The sequence below is a fragment of the Vigna umbellata genome, chromosome 2 (assembly GCF_029865625.1).
Source record: "Vigna umbellata cultivar VRB3 chromosome 2, Vumbellata_1.0, whole genome shotgun sequence".
Classification (NCBI taxonomy): Eukaryota; Viridiplantae; Streptophyta; class Magnoliopsida; order Fabales; family Fabaceae; genus Vigna; species Vigna umbellata.
In genome coordinates, this window is record NC_142166.1 from 17131806 (window position 1) to 17148543 (window position 16738).

At 31.0% G+C, this 16738-nt stretch overlaps 1 protein-coding gene across 1 annotated transcript; it reads left to right on the forward strand.

The window, feature by feature from the left end:
- The first annotated feature begins 3290 nt into the window (after nucleotides 1–3290).
- On the forward strand, nucleotides 3291–9015 carry LOC124841882 (DEK domain-containing chromatin-associated protein 1-like). The gene is made up of 11 exons (XM_047318260.2): nucleotides 3291–3996; nucleotides 4104–4137; nucleotides 4913–4992; nucleotides 5082–5141; nucleotides 5454–5564; nucleotides 5649–5729; nucleotides 6177–6251; nucleotides 7222–7702; nucleotides 7981–8078; nucleotides 8438–8468; nucleotides 8559–9015. The coding sequence occupies exons 1-11, from the start codon at nucleotides 3529–3531 to the stop codon at nucleotides 8714–8716; spliced, it is 1677 nt and encodes a 558-aa protein (XP_047174216.1). The 5' UTR covers nucleotides 3291–3528; the 3' UTR covers nucleotides 8717–9015.
- Nucleotides 9016–16738: the final 7723 nt, after the last annotated feature.

Sequence of the window (16738 nt, forward strand, 5' to 3'; positions counted from 1 at the left end):
AAAAAAAATTAAGGATTTTCTTAAACTTTTATATCCTATTTAAATAAAAACATAAAATTTATAAAGCATTTTCATTACAAAAGTCATATTGAAGATCATTAGTGTAAGAGTTGAATTTTATAAAATATCTCCGTTAATATGATAACATGATAAAATTTAAGAGAGTTTGTCTTGTCTTAAAGAAAATTCCCGAACCGTAAAAAGAAACATATATTTGCGTTTTAAAAACATAAACAACAAACTAATGAATATTGTAAGATTTTTATAGTAAAGGTAAACAAAAATATTAAAATAAGATGTCTTAAAATTTAATGTTGTATGTAAATATTTAAGACTCTTCCGTTAAAATAAAAGTTAAAAGAAGATATTAAAAAATACAGTCATCTGACTAGAAAAAACTTAAGAAGCTGACATTAATTAACACGTAATATTTAATAAATAAGTGTTAATATTATATTTATGAAACTGAAGTCAATGAAATTAATTAATATTAACTGATATTTTTATTGAAGACTGCTTTTTATATATAAATATGGAAGAAGCAAAATCAGTAAGTTTTTATTAAAAGAGAAAGTTTTCTAAATTTGAAGGAAAAATCAATCAGTTTTGATGGCAGAAAAAATCTCAAACAAGTTGGCTGTCATCATGGTGTTCACAATCTTGGTCGTCTTAGCCATGGAGCCTCATCATGTGGAATGCAAATTTATCACGCCAATGAATCCATGTAAACTTCTTCGGTGCTTTACCCTCTGTCTTGAAGTTATGCAGCAAAACTACAACGGTTTTTATTGTATGGACAACTCAGAGGGTTCATTTTGCGTTTGTAAATGAATTAAAATCATTATCTAATAAATATTGTTTAATTATATTTTGTTTTATTATTTATTTTGAGTTTGATTTATTCTTTTTATTTATAAAAAATGTTAGATAAAATTGTTAAGTTGTTTATTTTTTCTTCTATATTCAGTATAATTATATAGTATAATAAGTACTAACATATTTTCATTTTTTTTAATGTTATAGGAAAAAAGTTAGTCTTAGTATGAACATTTTTATACATATTTAGTGTTTGATAATTGTCATGTGTATTTATTTAAAAAAAAAGAAAATAAAACTATACATTTGACTTTAAAGTGAGTCTTTTTACCTTCTACTTTTTCTTTGTAAATTTAAAATCTGTGGTGTTTTTTTAATATTAAATATATATTAACGCTATTTTTCTTTTTTAATTAACATAAGTGACAATTACTAAAGATCAATTGTATATTCAATTATATTAATTATTAACAAAGTTTAATCACTAAATACCAAACGTTCAATTATATTAATTATTATTATTCAATTTAAAATTTTTGCAAATAAGAACCTTTTATACTCTACTTATAACATCCTTAATTGGGTGTGTTACAAAAGGTACACTTCCAAAGCTCAAAGGGGAGATAATAAGTTTAATTACTTAAGAAATAAAAATAGAAACACAACTACAAGTAATTTTTGAATTGGACATGAACAAAAGAGTAAGAAAAAAAGAAGAAAGATGTTAAAAGATGGAAGATAGAAGAGGGGATGAGAAGCTCTTGATGTAGGCATGCCGTTTAAGGGAGCATTAAAGCTCACCAACCCAAAATTAATGGTGTTGTTGCTATTGGAGAGCTATTCTCAAGATACTGCTTGAGGAAGGAGACACCACTAAAGAAGAGTCACTCACAAAGGTGGTTAAATATAGGGTATATTAACTTCAAAGTATTTAACAACTCTTTTAAGAGTCTTGAAGAACCCCTTATATGAGTGAGGTGAAGGGTTAGTAAAAATACAAAACCAAAGGGTGTTCACATAAAAAAAATAACTAATCTTTTAGAAACTATGTCTAAGAGAGGTGTCTTGAAAAGGAGAGAACCATAACTTGGTCTTCAAGCCTCTCTTGTGCGCCTTTAACCTTCTAAAAGAGAAGGTAAACTCCAAGCTTCTCCTCTCTCCAAATATGCGCCCCTCATAAGTGGTTCCAATATTACGGCTCTCATCTACTCCAAATAGTGCAATCTTTTTTCTCATTAGCATAATCTTATTTTACAACACAAAAAACAAAAAAGTAAAATGTCTACTTAAGTCAAATCAACTATGGTCAACAAGTCAACAAAAGTCAACTAAATAAAAGTTAATTTAGGAAAAGTGATTCATGCATATTTTTTTCCTCATTTTAACTTTAATTTTACATAAACTAACATAATTTTTTTTATAAATATTATAGTCACAAAATATGAATATTTTATCGAATTATTTTTTGATTGAGAGTAAAATTATGAAATTAACACCTAAAGTAATTAGAAAAAAATCATACCAAATGAAATCACGCATGTAAATTTTTTAGGATAATAAAAAGTAAAAATATGATTAAAAGCTTAGATATTATAGTAACTAAAATAAAATGTTATTCTTAAAATTTAAACTGAAATTATAAAATAATGAATATAAAAATTACTTATGAAAATAAGTATTTCTTATTAAATTTTATGATCTTATAATTATATAATAGTTGAAAATAATTATTATTTATCGTAGTTAATTTTTCTGTATAATAAAATTAATGAAATAGATTGTGCTTATAAAATTAAAATCGAAGATATATATATATATATATATATATATATATTTAAATTTTTAAAAAATATTATAAATCTTTTACTAATAGTAGTAAGTTATAGATAAAAAAATATTACATATTTAAAATTAAAAGTTATCATAAATATTTTATAAATAGTAATAAGTTATCTATATCTATATCTATAAAATTAAAATCTTTTTCTGTCTTTATCTATTTTTCTCTACTTTTATTCTTCAAGTTACGTTTTATTTAAATTTACTCAATTTGTTTTATATATAATATTTTTTGTTTGCCTTTCGACCGATTGGTCCAAGCTCTTTTTGGGTCGAATATGTTGGTCCAAAGGATTGTGTCATTAAATTCCAGACCCATAATACATGGACCCATTCATGTCTAAAGGCCCGCATTATTACTCATGAGTGCCAGCCAGGCCATTCAAGTATCTCCTTAAATGGAAAGAGTTCCAAACAAAGAATCATTACATTAGGCCATAGTACAATACAATAGCCCACAGATTCAACAATAATTCACTAATAATAATAATAATAAAATAATAATTTTCTAGTAGAATAAAAATTATGACTTTTTTTTTTTGTTTTTGTTAAATATTAATTTATTTATTTTCATTTAAGTTAATAATAATAATAATAATAATATAACTTTAATAAGTGGTTTTGCCCGGGAGAAAAGAAAAAGTGAAGGGGGAAGAGTGAGTGTGAGTGAGAGGGAGAGAGTGGTGAGACCCGCTCACGAATTTGGCATCAAATTTTGAAAACCACCTCAGGCTTATACTTTCACTCTCCAGCGCGCCCTCTCTCTTCTAATTCAATCCCAATCAAAAGGATTCTATTCCTCTCCAATTCTAGGGTTTCTCTTCCGCCTAGGGTTCCCAATTCTCTTCTCCTTCTGGTCCCCCTTCTCCCAACATGGCCACCGAAACCCTAGAAGACAACCAGCCTCCCCTCCATGACGATGACGACCTCGCCAAACCCCAACCCAACCCTGCAATTCCTGACAAAGACGCTTCCGAGGACGCTGCGAAATCCGAGGACGCAAATGTCGAGGAGAAGGGCAGAACTGACTATCCCGGAGTAGAAGAGGAAGAGGCACCTGAGAAGAAAGAGGAGATCGACGAGGATGAAGAAGATGAGGAAGAAGAAGAGGATGACGAAGCCGAAGAGAAAGAAGAGACAGTCAAGGCTAAGGGACGTAGCAAAGAGACTCCAAGTAAGTCGAAGAAGAGTAAGAAGGATGCTGTGTCGGAGAAGAAGGATCCCGTTACGCCGACGAGTGAGAGACCCACGAGGGAGAGAAAAACGGTGGAGCGCTTCTCTGTGCCTTCGCCGGCGAAGTCTGGAAGGTCCTCTGCTAGTAAGGGTTTCACAATTGAGAAGGTATGTTTTCATTTTGTTTATTTAACTGTTCATATAATTTATTCGTTTTTTTTGGGCTCGTGAGGACTGGAATGAAGTGTTTGTCTTTTGATCTCTTTGGGTTTCAGGGACGTGGCACGCAGCTCAAGGATATCCCGAACGGTGCGTATTGTTCTTCTTCTTTACTGCTTTGTTGTTTGCTCCTTGTTGTTGTGGCATGCCCTCTTGAATGGTTTTAACCCGATTGTGCTGAATTTTACTTCCTCATGACTCATGGAACAAGTAATTATGAATGTATTGAGGTTTCTTGGGAAATGGTCCGTGGCTTTAACAATTGCGTTCAAAAGAGATGTCATAGATTATTACTTTTGATGGTATTTGCATTGCTGTTCTTTCCCCTGGTGTTTCTTAGCGGCAGGGAAATGCTGCTTTTGTTGACTTTAGGTAGGTCTGACTTGAAAATATGAATGTAATGATTTCATGTGAGTTGTATTTTTGACACTGGTTTTACATTTAGTGATGTCTGTTTTAATTGCTGAAGCCAGTCTTGATTGTGACCAGAGAGAATAGCATCCAACTGAATAATTTCCCCAATGAGTTCTTCAAAGCTTTGTTATTGGTTTTGTAGTTCCTTCACTTTCTATGAAGTGTATTTAGTTGTTCTGTGACCTGTACCTGCAAATTTTAAGTGTTTGAAGGGATGTGTCAGAATTTTTGCTGTTACTAGTAAATTCACTCCATTGGTTTGACATTTTCTTAGTTGTTGAAACCCAATGTCATACTTTTTCTTTATTATTTGTCTTGCAATATTGGTCTGGTATCGGATTGCTTAGAATATTATCATTGTGTGCAGAGTTTTGAAATTCGATTGTTTGCCTGTCATTGTCTGTTTTCTACATCAGTATTACCCAATCCAGTTATTTATGAACTGTTTCAGTGGCGTTTAAGTTGTCAAAGAGAAAACCTGATGACAATCTGCATATGCTTCATACTTTACTGTTTGGGAAGAAAACAAAGGTGATCTACCTTATAACGTTTGTGTTGTTTTTATCAGTTAAGGATGTGCAAACCCTTTAATATTATTGCTATTGCTTAATGTTTTGCAGGCACACAATTTAAAGAGAAACATAGGCCAGTTTTCTGGTTATGTGTGGACTGAAAATGAGGTATTGTTGGTTAGTTATTGTAGTATCTCTGTCCTCTGTTCTATCATGATGAAGAGGAGTGTTAATAACACCCTTCCAAACACTCTTTCTAATTAACTTTTTGCTTGTCGTGAAATTCATATTAGACTTGTTAAATAGTGAGAGAGAATTGTATTATTTAAAGGGTTATGTATAACATTTTCTTCACAATAGTGTTCACAAGAGTTTGTTGCTGGCGATTCTGTTAATGTTATCTTTTCACAAAGCATGAGAACGTCTGAGACTGTAATGGACCCCATAGTTTAAAGATCACAGCTTTACAATTCTTGACAGGACAAACAGAGGGCCAAAATAAAGGAGAGGATTGATAAATTTGTCAAAGAAAAGTTGTTGTACTTCTGTGATGTTCTTAATATTCAGATAAACAAGGCCAATGCAAAAAAGGTAAGTCTTGTTATAGTGTATTCCATTTTAGAAGAGAATCTTGGTACTTTTTAAAATTACATTCTTAAATGAGATTACTTTTAGGAGGAGCTGTCTGCAAAGTTGTTGGAATTTTTGGAGTCCCCACATGCTACAACTGAGATTCTACTTGCTGATATAGAGCAGGTTTGTTCTTTATAGATTGTTTTAGCCAACTTACCCTTATGCAAATTATGTTTTGCATTGTTGTACTATGGTTTCAGCAGCTGAACTATATTGAAACTGAAAGCATCTCTCACACAGGTTGTTCATTTTAGTTTGAAATTGTTTTCTAGTTAAGTTTCCTAAAATTAACAAAAAATAATTATTAGTAACACCTGTAAACAGCACTGTGATTAAATGCTTATTGGAGTCCAATCCTTATATTTTTGAACATTTTTGGTTGTGACAAAATCCTAATTCAAGGGATGGATCAATGAAAATAATTACTTCCAATGAAGTAGATATCCATGGCTGCCTTGTATTATAGGCTCATTGAATCCTAACCTGGTGTAATATGTTGTTTTTAATTGTTTTAGAATTTCATGTTATTATAATGTGACTCACTTTTTAAATTTGCTTCTATGTTAACAGAAAGGTAAAAAGAGATCTAGAAAGTCAGCCCCTAGCAAATCTCCAGGGGAAGCATCTATAGAGATACCTGCTAAGGTATTTGGTTATTACTGTATACTTAAAGCATTCTAGCTTGCTATATAAGTCATACATTTTTTCAATTGGCATTTTTGTTGATGGTTTAATATCTTGATTGTGGTTGGTAGTTATTAAAACAATAGTTCTAGAGTTTGACTTTTAATTTGACGTTTTCACTTTTTTGTCTCATCCTATTCTAATGTTGGCATTTGAATATATATGCGATTGTGGAGGCTATCATGTAGTAGATGTCAAATAGATATTCTTTTACTATTTTGTTGAGGCCATTAAAGATTGAAACTATTATACCTGTTAGGCAATTGATCCATACTTGCCTATTACTGGGGTTTCACCATTTTGGTTGACAGTTGCAAGTTTTTATTTTAAAGGGGTAACGACCAGAAGTTCATTAATCTTAAATCTAATTGTTGACTTTATTACCTATAATGACGTTTTTCCTTATCTGAAGTACAGAAGTTTTTGATTTGAGTTAATTTGAAATTACGAACTTAATGGGTTGCTGTGTCATTATGCTTGCGGTTCAGTAACTGCAAATATACACACTTGTGGAGGTGGAGTTTTTATCTAGTTCAAAACTGAAAGGTGAAGCTGTTAAAATGCTGACTTTTCCTGTTATAGTTTTTAAAAAATAAATGTTCACTTCAAGCTGCTTTGTATTTGTTGCTGAATTGATCTCCTGGCTTTGATGCCACTTTTGATACCTATTCATTTTCTGTATTCTGTCAACTGTGAATGCGAAGATGCTGTTTTTTATATTTTCATCTGGATATTTATATTCTATCCTTGAATAGACTATAGTGTGGATTATTAGTTACTGTGTTGGCTTCGTATGTTTTGTTTTAAATTTTATCTTTTATTTCCCGTGGATGATTTGGGTTGCAAATTTGCTTCGTACTTCACGAGTGAAGCGAATAATATGCTTCATATGTTGATTTTAATCACATTTGTATATTTTATCTTACTCTAGAAGCAAAAACAAACTTCCCAATCTGGGAAAAAGCAAAAGGAGTCTTCTGATGAGGATGAAGATAATAAAGCTGAAATTTCAGATGCTAAAGATGATTCTCAGGAAGATGAAGATGTTCCCGCACCAAACAAGGAAAGTGATGAAGAGGAAAGTAAATCAGAGGAAGAGGAAGAGAAACCAAAATCTCGCAAGCGTGCTTCCAATAAAGCTGTTAAAGAGAGTTCAGTTGGCAAAACTGTAGATAAAACCTCATCTGTCAAGAAGACCTCTGTGAAAGATGCCAAGAACATTGAAAAGACTCCAAAAAAAACATCAAAGAAAACTGTTGCTGAGCATGACAGTGCTTCTGCCTCCATTTCCAAGCCAAAGCAACCTGCATCCAAGAAATCGAAAACTGTAAGTGAAAAGCAGGATGCTAAGGGGAAGGCTGCAAGCAAAAAACAAACTGACAAATCTTCAAAGGCTTTGGTTAAGGATCAAGGTGAATTGACTATGTTCTCTCTTCGCATATGGTTAATATCCTCTGTACTACTTTCGAGCCATATGATATTAGTATGCTGGTTCCTCAAGTTAATTTTTTACTATTGATTTTACTTTACTGATCCTGTCAAACTGCATGGGAAATTTTCCCTATTATATTATGTTATTACATTAAACAAGTTACGCAAACTTAATTTTTTAAACTTAGATTTTAATATTAAGTATTGTTTCCTCTTAATTTTAATCCTGTTCATCCATTGATTTCTGATGTCAACGTAGGGAAAAGTAAAAGTAACAAGAAGGCCAAGTCTGAACCTACTAAGCAGGACATGCATGCTGTAGTTGTTGATATTTTGAAGGAAGTAGATTTCAATACTGTAAGTAATACTTCTCCTGAAATTCATGTATAGTTCAATTTTGGGGGTTTCAGGGTCTGTTTCCTATATTCCAAACCTTTTTTTTAAAGCATAAAATTAAAAGCTTGTTGATAAGAGTATTTATCGAAAATTGTTTACGGAGCTAATATTTCTTTTTTCTTAAAAGTCAGAAAACTACACAAGTTTCATTTTTCTATAAAGTTTCTTCTAGCACTTTCACTTCTCACTTTTGTTTTTGGAAAATTAATTTTTGAAAGTTATTTTATAAAATGGTTTTTGAAAGAACTTTTAAAACAAACATAACCAAACACACCTTATAAATACTTGTTCTTATTTATACTATTTTATACTTGATGCAGGCAACTTTGTCCGATATACTCAGACAACTTGGTATGTCCTTTTTCTTGACAGAAGTCCTCCTAAATATTAAGGGAATAATGATATGTTAAACTAAGCTAGTTTGTAACGAAATGTTTATAGGTACCCACTTTGGTATGGATTTAATGCATAGAAAAGCAGAGGTGAAGGATATAATTACAGACGTAATTAATAACATGTCTGATGAGGAAGATGAAGAAGAAGCTGAGAATGATGATGATGCTGATAAAGATGATGACGGTGACGAGGATGATGCCTGATTTTGGTTGGGCAAATAATATTTGACCTGTGCAGAAATTAGAGGCACGTGGGCATCTAATAGCTAGATTTTATCTTCATAATTCTCCGGTCAGTCACTGCGGATAAGTTAAGGTAGATATTTGGTTTGAGTTGTGACCTTTTCCATTATAGATGCTCTAAATTAGGTTTGTATTTTGTACCATAGATTTAACCCGCTCCTCTGTATTACTGATGTTACCTCTGTTTCTCATATTGAATAGTTTGTTTTTTCGCCTGCCTGTAAACATTATTACCTCCTAATTTAGAACATTGTTCTTTCTTTTATTTGTTAAAAAAAAAAATAGATTGTAGATCCTTGAAATTGAGATGATTTTCATGCTTATATTTAAGCCTCTTGTATTTTCACTATTTGCATTTTGGTTGGAATTAACATTTAATTGTAAGTGGGGCAAACAGGAAAATTGAGTTGATATCCTTAATTTATAAATTTGACCTATGCATTTACTGGCAAATGCTTGCTGGATCAGTCGAGCAAGGTTGATTAATTTTTTTCTGGGTTTACAGAGTTCTTAAAAGGCTTTAGGTTTTTAGAGTTGGGAGTAACTGAGAAGTGCAGTTGTTAAGGGGTGTAATTTGAGAAGACAATTGATTGACTATGACTGAATTTCAAAATAAGTAGTATGGTAAAGAACCTGAGTGGTAAATTATTTTAATAGGTGATAAATGATGACTGAATTTCAAAATATGTAGTATCGGTAAAAGAACCAGTGTTAAATTATTTTAGTAGGTGAAAAATGATCATTCGTCCTGATTGTTAAATATTAATTTTATAAAAATGCTGATACCTCTATCAATTCACCTTTCTGATAATATATTAGTATTACGCATGAATTACAATTTTAAAAATAAAAAAATAGAAATGAAATAGTGATATATACTGTTCTTTAATGATTTTGTAATGAGTATGCATTATATCAATGTTCATAAATTTATGGACAATTATCTGTCAACTGCAGCTGTTTGTAATAATCATATAATAATAATTATAACGTTTTAGGATTAGAATGAATGAAAATAATATATATTTTAATTGGTTTGTAGAAGGCATAGTAATGCAAACTAAATAGTTTTTACAAATTTATAAATAGTGAATTAAAAGAAAAAACTCAAGAGTAAAAGAAATGGATGAAAAATTTACCAACGATTTAATGGATGCAATAGTTTTTAAAAATTTATAAAATAATATATTTATAAAATAGTTAAAATAACTTTATTATAAATTATTTTGATTAGTTTTATGAATATAAAGTTACTGTAATAATAATGTCATTATTATAATTATTTTAATAATTTTATTAATATTTAATCCATATATTATTATTTTTAGATCAGTGAAGAATTTCAAATAATATACCTTATGTTACATTTAAATACATAATCAAAATGCATCCGCATGAACAATTCTTGGCAGAATAGAAATAGAATGTAAAAGAAGAACTATCTCAAGAGAATGAAAGCAGTGAGTCCATAATGACCCTAATACTCTTAATATTGGGACAACAATAGTTACTAGATTGCATGCAAATACTAATGGCATGGAGAGAAACATGTTTTATCTATTGCATGCAGCTCATTGTTGTGTAAAAAAATTAGAAACAAGTTATTTGAAACAGATGATGTGTGAATAAAATAACTAAGTTGGAAAGTGATGAGAAAATGAAGTGATAGATGAGTGTCCAAAGGAAAGGGGGGAGTCCTCCTTTCCCCTCACCTCTTCTCTCTTCTATCTTACTCTACATTTTTTCAGAATTTGGTTGAATAATACCAAAGTCCTCTTTCACCTTTTCTTTTCTTGTTCATTCATTTTAGAGTCTAGGACAAGTCAAAATATTTAATGTGTGTTTTATATAATAAATGTGTTAATATGACTTTGGTAGTTATTCTATTATTTTAGAATAAAAAAGTATTAGTGCAACAAGTTTTGAGAAATGTGAGCGTATTTATAATTCAAAAGGGTAAAGTGTAGATAAAAAAAATGAAATAATATTAAAAATAAATGAAAAAAAATTGGTGAATAGACACGTCAACAATTAATCTAAAGTTTAAAAGGTTTCTTGCTTCTAAATTAGAGTCAGATTCTTCTTATGCATATTATTATAAGTTTTTCATTTTTTGTTAGAATAATTAAATATCTATAGTTCTTTATCTTTTAATTTAATTAATTGGATGAATTTTATTTACTTAAACACGTGAACTTAGAATAATTATGAAATTACTCTACTAAATTAGGTTGGTACGTATTTATGAGTGATTTAATCAAATATTTTATTTTTAAAAATAATAGTAATTTCAACTTTTTAAAGTTAATTTTGTTTTAATTTATATTTTTGTCAATAATGTATGGATACACATGTTTTTATATTCAAACTTATAGAAAGAGATTATTGTATAAATAAATAATTCTCTGAAGTGATACTATAGAGTTTAAAGCATTTCATCACGACATAAAAGATGTATTTCTAAAGTTGGCTATTGGAGTAGAATACATGTATGATGATTTAAGTCAACTAATGAATGACAAAGATAGGAAGGTTGAGTTAGATTTTTTTCTAAAGATAATGGTTGAGCAGAATATTGAATTCAAGAAAATGAGAGAGGACATGGATTAGAGGTTGCAAAATCGGATAATTGATTAGAACAATATCAAGATTAGAAGATCAAATAAACAACCAACTATAAAATCACATCATGCTGATATGTCTATTGATGGACATACAAATTTTACTAAATGTGTTGTTAAACTTGTTAATGATGAAGCAATAGAGTCAACTACTTCAGGTGTAGACTTTTTCTCACAAGATGAGATTATTAGAATTAGTGATGATCCTAATTACCATCCTAATGCACTTGATGATGCTGAAATTGAGTTGAAGCTACATGCTTCACACATCAAGTTTGTTGATGTGAACAATGAAAATAATTTTTTGGTGGTGATATTTATAAACTTGGCTACCAAACATAAAGGTTGTAGAAGGAGGAAAACATGTTATATTTAAATTCATTTGATATCATTGTTGATAAAAAATCTAAATTGCATGCATGTTTGTGTATTTAGCATAAATAGAAAAAAAATTATTAGAATTTTAAAAACATTTGTTTTCATTAAAAATAAAAATTTAAAAATTAACAAAATTGTACAAGGTGACTTGTACTTTATAAAATTAAGGTTTAATACCAATTTTGTTCCTATTTTCGTCAACTTTGTTCGATGTGAGACTCATTTTTTTTAATGTTCAGTGTAGTCCCTTATATCGTAATTTATGCTCAATTTGGTCCTTTTGGCTTACGACATTTATATCGTTAGCGACAAAGTATCCAGGTCACCTATTAGTGAATGAGTTGTTAGTTTTTTTTTTTATATACGTGGGAAATTTAAAGGAAATATGGTATTTGAAAGTGGTTTTGTTGGAACTCTTGCTCATAACCTTCTGCCGCTACAACTCCATTGTCGTCGCATCGTTACCGTGAACTCTCCTACCTTCTCCGTCCACCTACTTCCTTTCATCGCGTAGTGAGATATTCTTCTCCTTCCTTTTTCCTGTTGTGGTTTCGATTCATCAGGAAACCCTTCTTCATTTTCCCCTTTGAAGCAACCCATGAATGTGGATGAAGTTTGGGTGCAAACAATGTCACAATGGCTGGTGAAGGCAGCAATGATGCATTGCGAGGGGTACCAGCGACAATAACAAAGGGAATCATGGTCCCAATCTTGTAATTTAGGGTTTATGATATTGTTTTCTGATTTGGAAAATTAGGGTTCCTTTGTGTTTTCGCGTTTCAGATTAGGGTTTCAAATTGGAATTTGAAATTGGGTGTAGTTTTGAGAAGTCTTTGTGTTATTGATATTCTGGTTTGGGAATTTCATGTGTTCTTGATACTCATCTATAGATTGTTGGTGTGATTTGGGGGTTAGGGTTTCAAATTTGACATTTGCGTTTTTTGGTTCTATTTCTCGCGATTTGGGTGTCAGGCTTCCAACAAAACCACTTTAAAATACTATATTTCCTTTTAAGTTGTCACGTATATATAAAACTAACAACTTATTCACTAATGACTAACCTGGATACTGTGTCGTTAACGATTTAAATGTCGTAAGGCAAAATGACCAAATTGAACCTAAATTACGAAATTAGGGATGACATTGAACATTAAAAAAAAATGAGTCCCACATCGAACAAAGTTGACAAAAATAGGGATCAACAATGGTATTAAGCCTAAAATTAAAGAGAATAAATCTTGACATATGGCTAGATTGAGCCAAAAGTCTAAAAAATATTTTTTTTCCTCCCAAAATAAGTCCATGAAAGATAAATTTTGAAATAAGAACGCGGGAGACAAATAATAATTAGGATATTTTTTTCATTTTTTGTTTTTTAATTTTATTTTTATTGTCATAAAAAAATGTGATTTATTTTTGAGAAAATTGTGAAAGTATTAACTTTCTACTTGGTGAAACTTTTGTCAGAGCGGTGCAACGAAATGATTAGCGTGAACAATAAAAATCAAGAGGAGAGTGAATTGGTTTCTTATTGCAAATGTTTGCCTTTAATAATTTTCTCTTAATTTAAATTTCCTTAACAGATAATTAAAACAATAATAAGAGTAAGGAAGAGAGAAAATTACACAAATAATTTTATACTGGTTCAGATCACAAGGATCCAACGTCCAATTGCTAATTCCAAACGGAGATTAACGTTTCACTATCACAAAACCAATAAACTGTTACAATCACAAAGAAAAACAAGGTTAAGGTTTAGAAACACCTCTTTTGTTACCACAAGAGTTGAAACTCACTTCCCTTAAAGGCCACAAGGGACGAACACCTCCTCCGGATGCTTCACGAAGGATGAACACTTTCTTTGAATCTTCACAAAGGATGACATAATTCACTCAGTAAGAACACAAGGGTGACACAAACCTAAGCTCACACTTATCACACCTCAAAAGCAATCAGATGAGTTTTTGTATGTTAGAATAAGAGTATAAAACCAATATATATAGATCTCACTCAAGAACACCTTCAAAAATCTGTTTTTATCTTTTTCTCATGTGAAAATTGATTATCCACTTATGGTAATCGATTATGTATTACTGAATGCACAACGACCAAAAACATGCCTAAAAACTCCAACCGCTAGTCGTGATAATCAATTATGGTGAGTCATAATCGATTATTATAGGTTGGTAATCGATTATTCCATAGACAAAATGAGTTTTTAGCAACCTTTAAAAACCTCTCTATGATAATCGATTATCTTAAGCATTAATCGATTATTGCAGAGTTTTTATGACTCCAAACCAAATGTCAAAGCATACAATATATGGAATAAAAAAAAATAGAACCCTATACATAACTCTACTTATTACAAAAGCTTTAACACATAAAACAAGTCCTTATGAAGGTCTTCTTGCAACTTGAGCACTTGAGACTTGATTTGGGCATCATCAAAACTTTTATCTTCTTGGTTTTGCTAACAATCTCTCCCTTTTTGATGATGATTGATGAATCAATATTTTTTACTATTCACTTAGCTTATTGTACTACATTTGATTAGGGAATTGTGCTTAATTGTCCAATATTTCCTTAGTTTTGATATTTGGGCTTAATTTGATCAGTAATTCTTATTTTAGTTAATTTGAATTATATGAGGCTAATTATTTCCATTATTAATTGCAAGAAATTGTTTGAAATATTATTTTGGGACTTCAAGAGGGCAAGAACGTCAAAAACCACTCTCCACATAGTTGTTTTAGATTTAATTCAATTATAAATTCGTTTTTAGAGTATTTTTGGACAGATTTGGACCATTGGGCCATTTTAGGTCAAAATACTAAAAGCCCAATTTGTGGGTTGACCTTGGACTAGGGTTTTAGGACCCAAAGGGGGCAAAATGTCTCTCACTCTCTCGTTTATGTTTTTCTGCAGTTTTGACAGCAAGGGAGAGCTCCCCCGATTTTGGCTTTCAGGTTTTGATTTACATTTTGATGCAATTTCAATTCCAGAATATAATTTTATTATCATTCTCGCATTGCAATTTCGTTTTGTGCTTCCATTTCTAGATTGGTTGTGTTTTTATGCATTGGGTTTTCGTTTCTAGGTAACATTTCGTTCCAACACTGTTGTGTCTACGTTTTTCTAATTGAGTTCATGTTAATGGAAGTTTAATCGGTTTGGTTTGGTCATTAATGATGCTACAGCGTTTTCCTTGAGATTTTTGGGTATTAAATGTAAATATGCTCATTGGCCCTGCATTTCATTGAATCTGTTGTACGTTGAAGATTAGAACATGCTTAGTGGTCTAATTTGGGTTAATTATCGCTTAGTTAATTAATCTGTTCGGTGCAGGATTGATTAAATGTGTAATTCGTTTGCTTAGTTCAATTTTAGGAAAACCCCATTAATCTTCGCTTAGTTGATTGATTGGTGTTGGAATAAGGTGAGAGTAGTGATTAATTGATTGGTAATCGAGGATTAGAAGTGTTGTAACTGAGCTAATGACCAAACTGTGCTTAATCAATGTTTAATTTGCGTGTTAATCAATGCATTTCTTTTCACAAAACCACCTTCAAAACCCCCCACCATGTGTTTGACCTATTGTTTGAACCATATTTGGTTCTTGAGAGACGACCTAGGGGTCATTCTTCTAGTATTATATTGCACTTAATTGCACATTAATTTGATTCAGGAATGACCTCGATCAATGATCAAAACTCATTTGATTTAAAGCTTTTTATATTTGTACTTATAACATGTAACTCATACATAACTAAAGAAAGGGCATTAGTTGATAAGAGATAAGCCTTTAAACATATTTCTCTCATTTTTTTATTATTATTAAAAAAAGCTATGTATGATTAAGTTATTTCTCCCCCTTAATATAATACTCCCCCTTAATATAAGCCATAAATAAATAAGGCAAAGAGAATAATAAAGCAAACAACACAAAAGACAAAGATGCAACAATACATAAAAGATGCAAGGAAATCTAGAATTCATTAATATCATTATTCTTTAAAGGGTTAAGTAGGTCTCCTAGAACCTGGACCCTAACATCTAGATTTCTAAGGAGGGAACAAACTTCTTCATGCCTAAAGGTCGGAAGAGTAGACATATCTAACAACTGCCTAGAGATGCTTTCTAAGGAATAAGAGGAATCGGTAGGAACAAGAGCAGAAGGTCCAGCCATGTCTTCATTTTCTTACTCTAGTTTGAAGCTTTCTTCTAGCAGAATCAACCATTTCAGAATGTAGGATCAATGAAAAGGTAGAAATGGAGTGGAAAGATGCACACAAATGCGCTAGAATGCATACAAAGCACAAAAGATGGTATACTAATCGATTATAAAGCCTAAAACTTATGATAATCAATTATGGCTTCTCATAATCGATTATTCCAGAACCTAATGACATTTTTTAAAGGGAAGGATAATCGATTATTAGTATGGGAGAATCAATTATTACACAAGGATTTTTGAAAAACATGAAAAATGCAACAATCATGATCAAATTGTAAGTTGCGAAAAAGTTTGGAAACACTATTCAACTCCCCCTTCTAGTGTTTTCTCGTACCTTCAATAGTCTGAACAACATGTAAGCAATCGTTGATTGCAATTCTGAAGAGAACTAAAACACTTACAATTGAACTTAGTTTGAGTTGAGGAATCTAGGGGCGATAGTCTAGTATCAGGAGTGGTTCGAGTACTCAAAGGAAATCTCGGCAAGGTGCTAGGTACTAAGAGTGGTGCTATAATACTCAAAGAAAATCTCGGTGAATGTTAAACTGCTTTTTAGCCGCCTAAAGCAGAACAAAATTGGTCCCCACAAATGTAGCAAAGGGATTACCAAAATATCAATCCTAGGACTCAACAAAATCAAGTTTTAAAGTGTAGAGTTAGTTCTTGTATTTATTTACTAATTATTAACTACTAATGCAAGGTGGGGACAATAAAAAGATGGAATGAAAAAGAAAAAAAAAATTAAAA